Here is a 15,676-nt window from a genome sequence, read left to right on the forward strand (position 1 = left end):
TAATTCGTCCTAACAATGCACTCAAATCTTTCCAAAATTGTTCCACTTTCTCACAGGACCATACTGAATGTAAAAAGGTCCCTATTTCCTTGTTACGTCAAAAACACTTATCTGGATAATTGGAATCAAGTCCATTCAATTTATGTGGAGTATAATATAACTGATTAAGAAAATTATGTTGAACCGTTTGATATCTAGCATTAAATGTATTTGTAACATTCTCTTGACACAATTTTGACCATATTTCCTCCTGAATTTGTATATTTAAATCTTTTCCCCATTGTAATTTTGATTTTTATATATTTTTTTTTCTTTTAGTTTCTTGTAATTTTATATACATATTAGTAATAAATGTCTTCATAATAAATGTATCTGTTATTATACCTTCAAATTGACTTTGTTCCGGGAGTCTCAAGTCTGCTCCTAATTTCTTTTTTAAATGATTTTAATGGATAATATGCAAAAATTGTAATATTTTGTATATTATATTTATCTTTTAATTGCTCAAAAGTTTTTTTTTTAAATCCCCAAAGCAATCTTTTATCCTCTGTATACCTGCAGTGGAACGTCTTATTTGATAAATCATACTTATTCCACAGTTTTTAAAATGACATTAGCCGCCTCCGCTCGTAACAGTCTTCTACGCATATGACACCATTCCAGCGCCAGGTGTTCAACCCCCATTTGATTCCTAGATATTGGTTTATTTTATTCCAAATGGAGATTATTTGTTTTAGTATAGGGCTGCCTGTTTTCCCAGATAACAATTTGGTGTCCCATTTATAAATAAAGTCTTCTGCTACCTTCTCATCTACCATGTGCAGGTCAATTTGTGCCCAGGATTATACACCTTCCTCCTTGAAGACTGAGGTGATGTTTCTTGTCTGGGCTGCCCAATAATATTTCTTGAAGTCTGCCCAGTCTGTAATCCCAGGTCATTTTTTCCATTAAGACCCTGGCTACTTTTCCGATCCATAGAAATGTCCTTATTTGCGAAAGCAAATTTTGGAAGAATTCCCAGGACAACACCACGGGCAGTATCTGGAAGAGGTACTGAAGTCTCAGCAACACATTCATTTTAACACAGTTGACCCTGCCCACTAACATTATGGGCAGGAACATCCACCTATTTAGATCCTCCTCAATTCTCCCAAACAAGGGTGTATAATTTAGTTTATAGAAGTTATTCAAGTTATTGTCTATTCTGACTCCATGATATTTGTACCCATTTTGTGGCCACTTTAAATAATTATCTTCTTGATATTGACTGTAATCCCCCTTAGTAAATGACATGATTTTGCTCTTGTCCCAATTGACCATATACCTAGAGATCTTCCCATAGTCCTCCAGAGTAGAGCACTGTCACATTTGTGGCCCGAAATGTGAAGTTAATAAAACATTAAACACAAGTCTTATCAGGTAAACTTCTCTGGGTCTTTATTCTCCCGTTTCCTTTGTTCTCCTGCTTGTGTTCTTATCTCTCTCTCATACCACGTGACTTCCGGTATATCTCATACATATTCATTATCATGACACCCCTCCTTTAATCAGAAATAAACTTTACCTTCACTTTCCAATATCCCTCGGAAACATACAAACATCGTAACTAATGGTAATACTATAACTCAACTACATAAAATTTACTTCCTACAGCACTCATACATGCACTTTATGATATAAGATTAAAATACTGTCCCAAAGTTCTTATCAAAACTATGGCACAAAGTCTTCGTATCGTTTGGGCGCTTTCCGGTTTCGTTTCGGCCTGCCTGCGATATTGTCGTCGCTTCTTGGTTGTTCACTCTCAGCGTTGGAAATACTGCTCACCACGGCTTCGAGTGTTTCTGGCACTCTAGTCACTTCATCAGGAGTGCTGGTAACTGCCTCTGGAACATCATCAGGTCTCTCAGTTTCAGCATCTCATATTGGCCTTTCAACCTCTTCGCTCGATGTATCTCTGGACTGGTACCTTTTTACACCTGAGACATTTCTCTTATACAGGACTCCAGTCGGAGACTTGACTGTCACCATACTGCCACTTCTGGATACGACAGTATAGGGTTGATGGTAATAAGGTGTGTCTAGCTTACCACCAGTTTCATGCCTCACTAGAACATTATCTCCTGGCATGATGTCTGAGTACTTGGCTCCACGTTTCGAATCTGTGTACAGCTTTGCTGCACCTTTCTTTTCAGCATCGTGGTCCCTCATCTCCTGGTCGTCTCGGATTTCCTTTATTTCTGGCATTTTTGTGCAGATTTTTCTCCCAAAAAATCCTTCTGCAGGACTTTTTCCAGTGGTTGCATGAGGCGTTGCTCGATAGACAGCCACATAAGATAGCAATGCTTCTCACCAATTTTGTCCTTCTGCGTGTGCAATCCTCAATCGTTTTTCAATGGACTGATTTTGTCTCTCTACTTCTCCGTTGGCTTGCGGCCATTTCGGAGTTACTTTATGATGGTGGATACCTGTGGTCCTCATGTATTCCGCAAATGTCTCTGAAATGAATTGTGGACCATTGTCAGAGTATAATGTAACAGGTAATCCATATCTTGCGAATATCTCTGCTAACGATGGTATTGTTTTTTCAGTGGTTGTGGACTTCAACACCACGTACTCATAGTATCTGCTGTAGTAATCTATCACTACCATAATTGATTCACCCGTCGGTAAAGGTCCAAGAACATCAACAGCTACGTCGATCCATGGTCCTGTCAGGAGTTGCGTACTCCGGATCGGTTCTGGCGGATTACTCCTACTTGTGATTTGACATCCGTGACAAGTTTTAACAAATTTCTCTGCGTCTTTATCACAACTTGGCCACCATACCTTGGTCCTGAGGTTTTGCTTGGTACCAACAATACCTAGGTGTCCTTCATGAGCTAAGGATACGATCTTCGGTCTCAATCTTTGTGGTATCACCAATCTGCAACCTCTTAATACACATTGTCCAATGCAACAAAGTTCGTCTCTAATGGGAATGTAAGCCTTGTGAATACACTTGTCCCATTGTCCACTCTGTATGCATTCTCTTACTTCCATGAGTTCTGGATCACGTTCGGATTCTCTCTCGACTTCCTTCGTAGTCACAGCTTTCGGTGTCGACTGAATAGCTACGAAGCGTACAAAGCTCTCTGTTTCTGTTCCCAATTCTGACTTGGATTGTGGACCTCCATCCTTCACCAATCTGGACAGCGGATCAGCAATGTTTGCTTTCCCTGCTATGTGGATTACTTTATATTTGTAGGGTTGTAGTCTAAGTACCCATCTCTCTATTCTGGCACATGGTTTGGATCTAGGTGCATAGATCACCTCTAATGGCTTATGATCTGTGATGAGTTCAAATTCAATGCCGTATAAATATGCATGGAACCTCTCACAGGCCCATACAAGTCCGAGTGCTTCTTTCTCTGTCTGAGAGTATCTTCTTTCCACATCTGATAACGATCTGCTGGCATAGGCAATGATTCTTGGTCCTCCATCATGCATCTGGACCAACACGGCTCCTAAACCATCTGGGCTGGCATCCGCTGTGACTTTGGTTGATGCCGCCGGATCGTAATATCCAAGGGTTTTTGCATCTGTCAGGCTTTGCTTCAGCGCTGTGAACGCTTTCTTCTGCTCAGATCCAAAATGAAATGGTACACCTTTCCTGGTTAGTTTCCTTAGTGGTTCTGCCACTGTAGCGAAATTAGGAATGAACTTTGTACAAAAATTGACCAATCCCAGGAAACTCCTCACCTCTGTTGCGTTCTGAGGTGCACGTGCCTCTGCAATAGCTTTCACCTTGGCCTCTGCAGGGTTTAGTCCTTCCTGTGTAAGTCTGTGTCCCATGAAGTCCATTTCTGACACACCGAACTGGCACTTGTTTCCATTCACGGTAAGGCCTGCCTCCTGTAGTCTAGATAGTACACGCCTCAACCATTTGTCATGTTCTTCCTTGTTGGTGCATGGACTATGATGTCGTCAGAAATGTTGGCAACTCCAGGAATGCCTTGAATCACTCGATGGATTTCATACTGGTAGATCTCCGAAGCTGCATTAATTCCAAATGATAGTCTCTTGTAACGATACAATCCACAGTGAGTCACAAATGTAGTTACATCTCGGGAACCTGGATCCAGCTCTAATTGATAATAGCCCCATTTTAGATCAATTTTTGAGAATACCTTGCTGGTAGTTAGTTCTTGAAGTATTTCTTCCACTGTTGGTATAGGGTGTCGTTCTCTAATTATAGCTTCATTGGCCATTCTCATGTCAACACATAGTCTTATGTCTCCCTTTGGTTTGGGCACAATCACTACGGGACTGACCCATTGTGTCGAATGTTCCACCGGTTCGATAATGTCTTGTTCGATCAATTCTTTAATTTTGGCCATGACTTTCCCACGAAGTCCAAACGGAGTTCTGCGCATTGGTTGTGCCTTGGGTTTGACCGTTTCATCTACCGCTAGCTTCAATTGTCGACCTTTCAACTTTCCTACTCCTTGGAAGACTGCGGGGAATTCTTGCTTCATATCCTCGTATGACTGAATTGAATTGACACAAGCTCCAATATGAAGTATTGCCAGGTCTTGCGCTGTGCTTCTACTCAGCAATGGTTCTCCCCTCTCTTCTATGACCATAAACTCTGCTTCGGTGTACCTATCTCCAGCTTCAACAGTTGCAGTAAAACATCCAATGGTCTGCAATGGCTTGGTTGCTGTGTATGGATACAGTTTCTTGGAACACTTCTTTGAGGTACAGATGATCTTTTTCCTTTTCAACTTCTCCCATAAATGTCGATCAATCACATTACTGTCACTGCCTGAGTCTACAAAGACCTGCACTGTCACTCCACCAATGATCACTGGGACCTTCTCATGACGTACTTCATTCAACGTAAATTGGTAACAACTCTGTTCCTCCTGGGTATCATCATCGTCACCGTCTATCTGGCGAATGGTATCTTTCTTTCCAGGATACTTTCCTTTCCCCCAGGCTTTGCCTTTGGAAGTTGTACTCTTCCTCTTCTGGTCTGCATTAGACTTGCTTTTGCACTTCTTTGCAAAGTGGTCCTTACCTCCACACTTTCTGCAAACTTTGCCTTTGGCCAGGCAATATGGGTCTTTTCCAAAGTGACCTCGGTTTCCACATCGATAACACTCCACGTCATGTGTCGACGTATATCTTGGCTGATTATGGCGATGTGAGAGCCTCTTAATTTGCTGGCTTGAGTTGTCTTTCAGGGTCATGGTATGAAATTGCCCTTCAACAGCCTCTAATGCAGCAGCAATGGTTAAAGCATCAGTGAGTTCCAACTCACTCCCTCTTTCCAGTAGACGTCTTCTGAGTTTATCTGATCTGCAGTGCTGTACAACTTGATCCAATAATTGGTTGTCCAAATCAGCTGGCATGTAATTGCATCCAACAGCTAGCTGGCGTAGTCTCGTCACGTACTGAGCAATTGTCTGGCCATCTTCTTGTCTCGTTCTCCGAAACAAATGGCGTTGAAATGTAGCATTCGGTGTCACTACATAGTGTGCATTTAATGCATCTACCGCTTTCCGGTACTCATCCTTTCTTCCAGTATTTAAAAGTGTCTTAAATGTTTCCCGAACTGAGGGTCCTGCAGTGAAAAGAAGTAACGCCCTCCTCTGCACTTTTTGTTCAACTGTACCGGTATCTAGAAATAGGCCACGACTGTCGGCGTAGGATTCAAATTCTTCCAGCCATGCCTTCCACTTCACACTTACAGTACTTGCATCACCAGTCGGGTCAAAATGAGCAATTCCACTATGTGTCACCGTCTGCCCCAGCCATGAGGAAATATTCCAGCCCCAAAAGTACTGAGTCACAGAGAAAATTCTTATCACCTTGAAGTTGTCTGTAATCCTCTGTAATCTTGTTTAGTCTTTAATTTTCTTCAAGCTTCTTTCATCCTCGTCGCCAATGTCACATTTGTGGCCCGAAATGTGAAGTTAATAAAACATTAAACACAAGTCTTATCAGGTAAACTTCTCTGTGGTTTTTTATTCTCCCGTTTCCTTTGTTCTCCTGCTTGTGTTCTTATCTCTCTCTCATACCACGTGACTTCCGGTATATCTCATACATATTCATTATCATGACAAGCACAGCTTTGACAACGAGGTTGTTGGGTCTACCCTGGTGGTCTCAACCTTTTTCTTTCAACTCACATTTCTTTGGCTTGGCTTCGCGGACGAAGATTTATGGAGGGGGTAAAAGTCCACGTCAGCTGCAGGCTCGTTTGTGGCTGACAAGTCCGATGCGGGACAGGCAGACACGGTTGCAGCGGCTGCAGGGGAAAATTGGTTGGTTGGGGTTGGGTGTTGGGTTTTTCCTCCTTTGCCTTTTGTCAGTGAGGTGGGCTCTGCGGTCTTCTTCAAAGGAGGTTGCTGCCCGCCAAACTGTGAGGCGCCAAGATGCACGGTTTGAGGCGTTATCAGCCCACTGGCGGTGGTCAATGTGGCAGGCACCAAGAGATTTCTTTAGGCAGTCCTTGTACCTTTTCTTTGGTGCACCTCTGTCACGGTGGCCAGTGGAGAGCTCGCCATATAACACGATTTTGGGAAGGCGATGGTCCTCCATTCTGGAGACGTGACCCACCCAGCGCAGCTGGATCTTCAGCAGCGTGGACTCGATGCTGTCGACCTCTGCCATCTCGAGTACTTCGACGTTAGGGATGAAAGCGCTCCAATGGATGTTGAGGATGGAGCGGAGACAACGCTGGTGGAAGCGTTCTAGGAGCCGTAGGTGATGCCGGTAGAGGACCCATGATTTGGAGCCGAACAGGAGTGTGGGTATGACAACGGCTCTGTATACGCTTATCTTTGTGAGGTTTTTCAGTTGGTTGTTTTTCCAGACTCTTTTGTGTAGTCTTCCAAAGGCGCTATTTGCCTTGGCGAGTCTGTTGTCTATCTCATTGTCGATCCTTGCATCTGATGAAATGGTGCAGCCGAGATAGGTAAACTGGTTGACCGTTTTGAGTTTTGTGTGCCCGATGGAGATGTGGGGGAGCTGGTAGTCATGGTGGGGAGCTGGCTGATGGAGGACCTCAGTTTTCTTCAGGCTGACTTCCAGGCCAAACATACCACTTTAAATAATCCCTATGCCATCAATGCTCTGTGATTAGTAAGAGATTGCTTAAGGTAGTATGTGAGTGGGAAGGGAAGGTTGAGAATCACTGCTCTAGACTCAATTGTTACTGAAATATTTTGCTTCAGTAAAATTGTCATTGGCCCATTTCCTTTGGAGTTATGAAACAGTGCACATAAGGAGTCAATTAAGTATGATTAAAACAGTGATTTTCAAACTTTTTCCTTCCACCCTCATATCACCTTAAGCAATCCCTTACTAATCACAGAGCACCTATGGCATATGGAATACTTAAAGTGGTATGTAAGTGGAATGAAAATGGTTGAGAACCACTGGTCTACCAGATATATCAGTACAATGTCATAAAATAAATTTATTTTATGTTCTTTCTGGCCTGGTCTAAAACCCTTGAAGTCTGAATCCTTGTGAATGGCTTTGGCCAGTGGCTCCATTGCTAATACAAACAGAGCTGGACATAACGGGCACCTTTGTGTACTTGATCTTGTCAGTAAGAGAGTTGGAAAACTGTCCATTGGTCACAACTTTAGCCTTAGGCGTGTGGTACCCCACCCTTATTAGATTTATAAAAGTTGGCCCAAGCCCCAATTTATCGAGTACTTTGAAAAGAAAATCCCTCTCCAATCTGTCAAATGCCTTTTCCACATCCAGGCCCCAGCTAAACCCCTCTCATATCTGGTTTGCGCCAGATGCATTATACTCAATAGTCTGCCAATGTTATCCGCTGTTTGTCTTTTTTTCACAAAGCCTGCTTGATCTTTATTTATTAGTTTCACCAAATATTTTGCCAATCTATTTGCCAGGGCTTTGGCAATTATCTTATAATCTGTGTTTAACTGTGAAAAGGACCTATAAGAAGTTGGCTTTAGCGGATCTTTGTCTTTTTCAAGGATCATCATAATGATTGCTGTCGAAAAAGATTCCAGGAAGGTATGGGTTTCCATTGCCTGGTCTACCACCTCCATATAGAGAGTCATCAATAAATCCTTAAATTCCTTATAAAACATAGGTGGAAACCCATCCTTCCCCTGAGATTCGTTAGTCTGAAGTGAATTCATGGTTTCTCCCTCTCTTCTTCCATGAAGGGAAGATCGAGCCCTTCTTGTCTTCTGAGTCTAAATTTGGTAACTCTAATTTTGACAGGAAGTCACTGGCTTAATCGGACCCCCTGTCAAATCTGATTTACATAAACCCTTATAGAATTCACTGAAGGTCTCATTAATATCGTTTGGCTTATGCAAGATCCTGCTATTCCCAGTTTGTATAGTCTTGATTGTCCTTGAGGCCTGTTCTGTCCTCAGCTGCCAAGAGAAGACTTTGTGGGATCTCTCTCCCAATTAATAATATTTTTGTTTTGACCACATTATGGCCTTTTCCATACTATACATTTGAAGCGTATTGTACTTAAATCTTTTATTTGGTAGAGCCCTGTAATGATTCTCTGAACTCGACTTTTGGAAGTCTTTTTCTAGTCGAGTAATTTTCTGTTCTAATTCGTCCACCTCCCTCATATATTCTTTGTTGACTGTTTTGGTGTATTCAATTATATGACCTCTCAAATAAACTTTGAGTGTATCTTATAAGGGCAATTTGTCTGTAGTAGAGTACAGTTGGTCTCTCAGAACATATGTATCTAAGGTCTTACAAAACTACAAACTCCGGCATCTCTCACAGCAACATATTAAGACACCAGCTATATACTATATCCTGGTTATTTGGCATTTCTAATGTTAATATCAGGGGTGAGTGGTCTGAGAGAAGTCTTGCTGTGTACTCAGCCTCCATAGTCCTACCCTCTACATGACCTGAAGTCAGGAAAAAAATCTATTCTAAAGTAGGAGTCGTATTGTTTTGAGTAGAAGGCATAGTCCCTCTCCCTTGGATGTTTCTGGCTCCATACATCTATGAAATTCAGCTCCTTCATACAGTCAATGATAGCCCTCACCGCCTTTGTTTTAGTTGTTTTCTTTTTGACTTATCTAAGTTCGAATTCCAGGCAAAAATTAAAATATCCCTCGATCAAGATGTTCTCTTTTCTTTCTGCCAATCTCAGGAAAGTGTCCTGTATAAACTTTTTGTCATCAAAGTTGGGGGCATACAAGTTTACTAAGGTATACCTCAGTATCCTAAGTTTAGTTTCTCTTAATCCACAGATTTCTCACTTTTCAATTTTTTTTTAGTGACAGATTCACTCGGTTTTGCCAGTGGAAGAATGTGGAACTAAACATCCATGTAAGTTCACAATTTATTACTAAGATATTTATAGTGCATGAGTTATCTTTTACACTGGTGTTCAGAACTTGCAGACATGAAGTTTGTCAGGTGAATTAGTGTTAGTCTTACTTTGCTGTCTGATAATGGATGTTAAATACTGCTTTTGAGTTATCTATCCTGTGAGTAAGATATTGACCTGAAGCTTCACCTACTCGTTCATTGGAAAACCTCCATGGGAGGGAAAGCAAGAAATTACAACCAAACTCTGCACAACATAGCTGAGGCATTTGCCTCATTTGCACAAGTGGCTACACTTCAAAACAATGTAATAAAAAATAATGCTTTATAGATGAAATTATTTTTTGGGAAGCCATCTGTGCCAATTATTTTTTCATTTGATTCCAAAAATAAGTTGAATTCCAGATGTATTGGCCATAAATAGTTAAAGGCACTTTCAATCACCTTTTTGGAATTACTGAGAATGCCTTAAAATGGGTGCAAGTTGTTCACTTTCCCCTTTAAAGCTGGAACTGTTAGTACATATTTTCACTGCATTTGTTACTGTTGATATTTTGTGGCACCAAGCTGTCACAGTACAATACAGTTTCTTCTTGTGATCAGTGGAGTCTGCAATTATCAGCAAAAATTGTTGGCCAAATTGGGTATTATAATATTGAGATTGCTACAAAAGCTCACTTCTTTCCCAACTCCCATAATAATTTGAAGCCATTTCAGCTTACAATCCGTACCATCAAAGAGAGGTACCTGCTAGTCACAAGTGAGTGTAGGTATAGTTTCATGCAGCCTGTTGAGCAGAACAACTCACCAAAATGTGCAAGAGATTGCAAAAGCTGCCTAAAAGATAATGTGGAATCCATACTCTCTGGAAATGTGATTCATAATTTAACTCTAAATTTTCTAATCATCATACAGCTGGGCTTTGCTCCACTAAGAGTTACATGTTGTGCACATTTCAAGTTCGAAGAGCATTTTCGCAGGTTTTTCAAAAGTACTAGATATATATTACTGTTTATTTCAAATCTATTCTTTAAATTGTATAAAATATGAATTTATTCAATAGAAAATAAATCGTAGCAGTTTCTATGCTTACCTTTGTTGTGAAATGAAATTCATAAATTCTTTTTAGCTTCCCTATTGATTCTCTTTTTCAAAGAAAGCACTGAATTATAATCTCATTTCACAATGGCCTTGATTGCTGCAAGGAGACTTCAATATATTTGGATGCTGTTTCATTCATCTAAAAATTCCTGTTCCTTTACCAAACCCACAGCAGAAGCCTATTTGAGAGATGAATAACTCATTAGTTGCAGTTAGTTTGTTCATGACTTTCGAAGTGGAGATGAGACAGTTAATTGGTGTATGATTTGTTCATGCCACTAGTAGTTGCACACAAATACATCTCCAGCTTTATGGTACGACAATGAAATTTTGTGCAATATCCCAACCAGGATGATCATTACCTTCTCTTTGCTTCATTTACCCTCATGTGCATACTTCGGAGGGTCTTGTCAATGGCCTATTTAACCCATTTTTCTTCAGAGCATTTGTCCTGTCTGCAAAAAGATTTTGCAACAGGTGTATCTTGCACAGAGAATATTTTTGAGTGCACTCATCTGGAAATATTCTGTTGCTTCAGAGTTAATGCATTCATCCATAACTCTATAAATACTGTCTTTTTTTCTTCAGGAAAGATTTATTGTTGATCAATTTAATCCTAGAATGCGACTTAACTATTTCATGAATATTTTGATATAAATCTCTGCAGCAGAATTAGATTGTTCAAGACGTACCTGAATAGAAATGCATTGCCCAAGTCTGAGTAAACAGAGACATCTTAAGTCGACATACATGCCCAAGACATGTCCTGATCAGCTCATTAATATGCTGTGAACCTCTTATATCATATGAAGGTGGTTGAACTGCAGTGGTTGGGTGTAACAGAGGTGTTATGAAAGGATTGCAGTAATTATTTCGTCTTTCAGAGATGTTCGAAAGCAGATTATGATCAATTAATAATTGTTATCCAGATGAACAAACTGGCAGATATTGAATAGCAAGAAACATGAATGAGCTGAATAATGATTTCATATTTTTGTAAGTTAGTGGATAAATCTTGGCTTAGGCATAGTAATCTTTATTCTTTGTGATCTGGGTGGTCCCAGCAAGCCCAGTAGTTATTGCATATCCTAAATTGAGTTCAGTGATTGCTCGACCATTGAAGAGCCAACCACATTGGTGGCACTGGAGTTGCACATTGAACCAACTAATTAAGGGTACATACTTACAGCTGTCTGATTACTTTGTAGTCACTGTTAGTCGTGATCATTGTTTTAAATCATAGATTATTTATTCAATTTAAATTTTGTGGTGGGATTTGATCTGTGGATTATCAGTCTATGCATCTGAATTAGTAATCCATAGATTTAACGCAAACAGATTTCGCGCAAACAGAGGAACCACTGACATGGTCTTTGCCCTCAGACAGCTCCAAGAAAAGTGCAGAGAACAAAACAAAGGACTCTACATCACCTTTGTTGACCTCACCAAAGCCTTCGACACCGTGAGCAGGAAAGGGCTTTGGCAAATACTAGAGCGCATCGGATGTCCCCCAAAGTTCCTCAACATGATTATCCAACTGCACGAAAACCAACAAGGTCGGGTCAGATACAGCAATGAGCTCTCTGAACCCTTCTCCATTAACAATGGCGTGAAGCAAGGCTGTGTTCTCGCACCAACCCTCTTTTCAATCTTCTTCAGCATGATGCTGAACCAAGCCATGAAAGACCCCAACAATGAAGACGCTGTTTACATCCGGTACCGCACGGATGGCAGTCTCTTCAATCTGAGGCGCCTGCAAGCTCACACCAAGACACAAGAGAAACTTGTCCGTGAACTACTCTTTGCAGATGATGCCGCTTTAGTTGCCCATTCAGAGCCAGCTCTTCAGCGCTTGACGTCCTGCTTTGCGGAAACTGCCAAAATGTTTGGCCTGGAAGTCAGCCTGAAGAAAACTGAGGTCCTCCATCAGCCAGCTCCCCACCATGACTACCAGCCCCCCCACATCTCCATCGGGCACACAAAACTCAAAACGGTCAACCAGTTTACCTATCTCGGCTGCACCATTTCATCAGATGCAAGGATCGACAATGAGATAGACAACAGACTCGCCAAGTCAAATAGCGCCTTTGGAAGACTACACAAAAGAGTCTGGAAAAACAACCAACTGAAAAACCTCACAAAGATAAGCGTATACAGAGCCGTTGTCATACCCACACTCCTGTTCGGCTCCGAATCATGGGTCCTCTACCGGCACCACCTACGGCTCCTAGAACGCTTCCACCAGCGTTGTCTCCGCTCCATCCTCAACATCCATTGGAGCGCTCACACCCCTAACGTCGAGGTACTCGAGATGGCAGAGGTCGACAGCATCGAGTCCACGCTGCTGAAGATCCAGCTGCGCTGGATGGGTCACGTCTCCAGAATGGAGGACCATCGCCTTCCCAAGATCGTATTATATGGCGAGCTCTCCACTGGCCACCGTGACAGAGGTGCACCAAAGAAAAGGTACAAGGACTGCCTAAAGAAATCTCTTGGTGCCTGCCACATTGACCACCGCCAGTGGGCTGATAACGCCTCAAACCGTGCATCTTGGTGCCTCACAGTTTGGCGGGCAGCAGCCTCCTTTGAAGAAGACCGCAGAGCCCACCTCACTGACAAAAGGCAAAGGAGGAAAAACCCAACACCCAACCCCAACCAACCAATTTTCCCTTGCAACCGCTGCAATCGTGTCTGTCTGTCCCGCATCGGACTGGTCAGCCACAAACGAGCCTGCAGCTGACGTGTACTTTTTACCCCCTCCATAAATCTTCGTCCGCGAAGCCAAGCCAAAGAAAAAAGACAACCATTGGAGGAGGCCAAAGAAGTCTTGGCCAAAAGAATGACACAGTTTGAAGTGTACCACTTCCTCAGGTTCATGTGATTGCTTGATTCAAAAATGATCACCACCATAGATTTGCTTGTGAATCCAGAGATGGTTCAAGTGTATGATGTTGGAACCACATGCCTACTTGTGGAAGGTACTGAAAAGTTCTTGGTGGTTAGCTGCCTGGAGGTTATTTATTGGTAGATTACCCCAAATTTAGAGGTGTAGGAATAATAATTGGAACTTAATTCAACAGAGTACCATCAGTGAAAGTACACAGGAGCATTATCCTAAAGAAATTACTTGTTCATCAAATATTTTGCTGATTCTCAGTGCTGATGTCAGCATTTCAAAATAAAGATTTGCTGAAGAAACATAAATTCTGACTTACTCCATTATCTATTTCTCCAGAGTGATTTTTGTCAGGTCAGGTACAATACCTAAGATTGTCTAGTGGAGAATCTTAGTTATCTTGACATTAAGTGAACATTTTATGTTAGGTTTGTGTACAAAGATCCAGTGCAGATGGAGGTCTTTCTCATTATGTGCAAGGATGCCACAGGCATTGGCAAGCACACCCGACATGTAATTGATTTAATGTATCCTTAGGGTAGAGGTAGCAAACACCAGACGATGTGTACAAAGTGAAGGGAGGAATTTTTAGGGGTACAGTTTTTTACACAGAGAATTGTCAGGGTGGAATGCATTGCCAGGGTTGGTGCAGGCTGGAGCATTAGGAGCACATAAGAGACTTGTAAACAGGGATATGGATGAAAGAAAAGTAGAGTGTTATGAGGTAGGGAGGGTTTAGTTTTTTTTGGTAGTTATTTATGGGTTGACATAACATTGAGGCCCAAAGGTCCTGAACTTGGCTGTAGTGGTCTCTGTTCTATGTTCTATTCACGAGGTTTGTAGTTGGAAAGTGGTGATCCTACCATGCTGCAATAAGTATGCAAGAATGGCAAATTTTTCAAAAGCTTTTTTCTCCAAGTAAACAATTAATGCCCTACACATTAAATAGACTTATTTCATGCAGATATCAAATGTAAGTATTAAAATGTACAATGTCTCTTCCTTGGTAATTATTCTTGTTCTGTAAGAAGTCCTGCTCTGCATCAGTTCCTATTTTAATAATTCCCTTTTTATATCAGCTCCTGCAACAAGTGTTTTTTGATTATTTATTGCCATAATGTCTTTATGAAACAAGAAGGCATTCACATAAAAACATTGGAACAATGTTCAATTTTACATGAAATGTTCTAAATATTTTACTAAACACAAATTTTTACTGAAACCCAGTTGAATGGTAAAGCAGTACATATATACAGTGCACAATTATAATTATGATGTTTCATTTGCTTTGCAGTTAACTATGAATGATTTCAGTGTACATCGAATAATCGGAAGGGGAGGATTCGGAGAGGTATATGGATGCAGGAAAGCTGATACTGGAAAAATGTAATTTATTTCCTATTTTTAACATTTAATTCCATGTCCCTCAATTTTTTTTATTCAAAATCTTTCTACATCTAAAATAACATTGAGTGGAGACTAGAGTATGTAGTTGAATAACACAAACTAAAGTTAATGCAAACAAGTTTTAAATGCAAAGTAAAACACAGACTGATGTACATTTAGCAAGGGCCTAGAATCCATTATATTCAGGATGACAAGTAGATTGAATTATTCGAGTTTGAAGAACATATTGCATGCAGTACTCCTCAAAGCCTTTTGGCTGCTTCACAGTTGAGAAACCAAAATATAATCTGCTCGCGAACCTGATATACCCCTGAGAATACTGCAGTCATTTCAATGTGAACAAAACAAAAATTGTGCCATAGCTATTACTAACAAATTACGTTCCTCTCTCCCAGTGCAACTTCTTTCTATTTAATATCAGTCAGGATTAAGAGCCAGCATTGTTTGGATCATGAGTACCGAACAGAGTGCTGGTTTGCCTTTCTGTAGATTATAAGTGGACAATATTTCATTCACATTTTCTTAATCTAAATGCTTTAAAGAAAATATAATTTTATTCAGCAAATGATAAAGTTTAACAACATGCTTTAGCCAAGAAAGAAGTAAATCTGTTTATGATCCATTGAGAAACTTCAGTCAGACTTGACCAAAGAAATTTTGTGTGAGAATTCTATCTCTTTTGTGTCATCACATATTGGTATTCATTACGATTTCAAACAGAAACTGATTTTGCTTCCAATTGCGTGAGTTTTAACATGAAGGAGGGAAGGAAAATTAAAATTGGGATGTGATTAAATTAAAAGAATATTTATCCTTTGGATATTCATTCAATTAACATTAAAATATTACAAAATCACAATATTTTGTAGGAGCAGAAGTAGGCCCATCGGCCCATCCAGTCTGCTCTGCCATTCTAATAATGAACTG

The 15,676-nt window shown here is 40.7% G+C and overlaps 1 protein-coding gene across 1 annotated transcript in view; it reads left to right on the plus strand.

Annotated features, from left to right (window-relative positions):
* Positions 1–15,676, plus strand: part of grk3 (G protein-coupled receptor kinase 3) — a 349,456-nt gene that overhangs the window by 194,153 nt on the left and 139,627 nt on the right. The window contains exons 7-8 of the mRNA XM_069932852.1: positions 9,294–9,345; positions 14,637–14,728. Of these exons, the coding sequence (XP_069788953.1) occupies positions 9,294–9,345; positions 14,637–14,728 (144 nt within the window). The remainder of the gene's footprint in view (positions 1–9,293; positions 9,346–14,636; positions 14,729–15,676) is intronic.

The sequence above is a fragment of the Narcine bancroftii genome, chromosome 4 (assembly GCF_036971445.1).
Source record: "Narcine bancroftii isolate sNarBan1 chromosome 4, sNarBan1.hap1, whole genome shotgun sequence".
Classification (NCBI taxonomy): Eukaryota; Metazoa; Chordata; class Chondrichthyes; order Torpediniformes; family Narcinidae; genus Narcine; species Narcine bancroftii.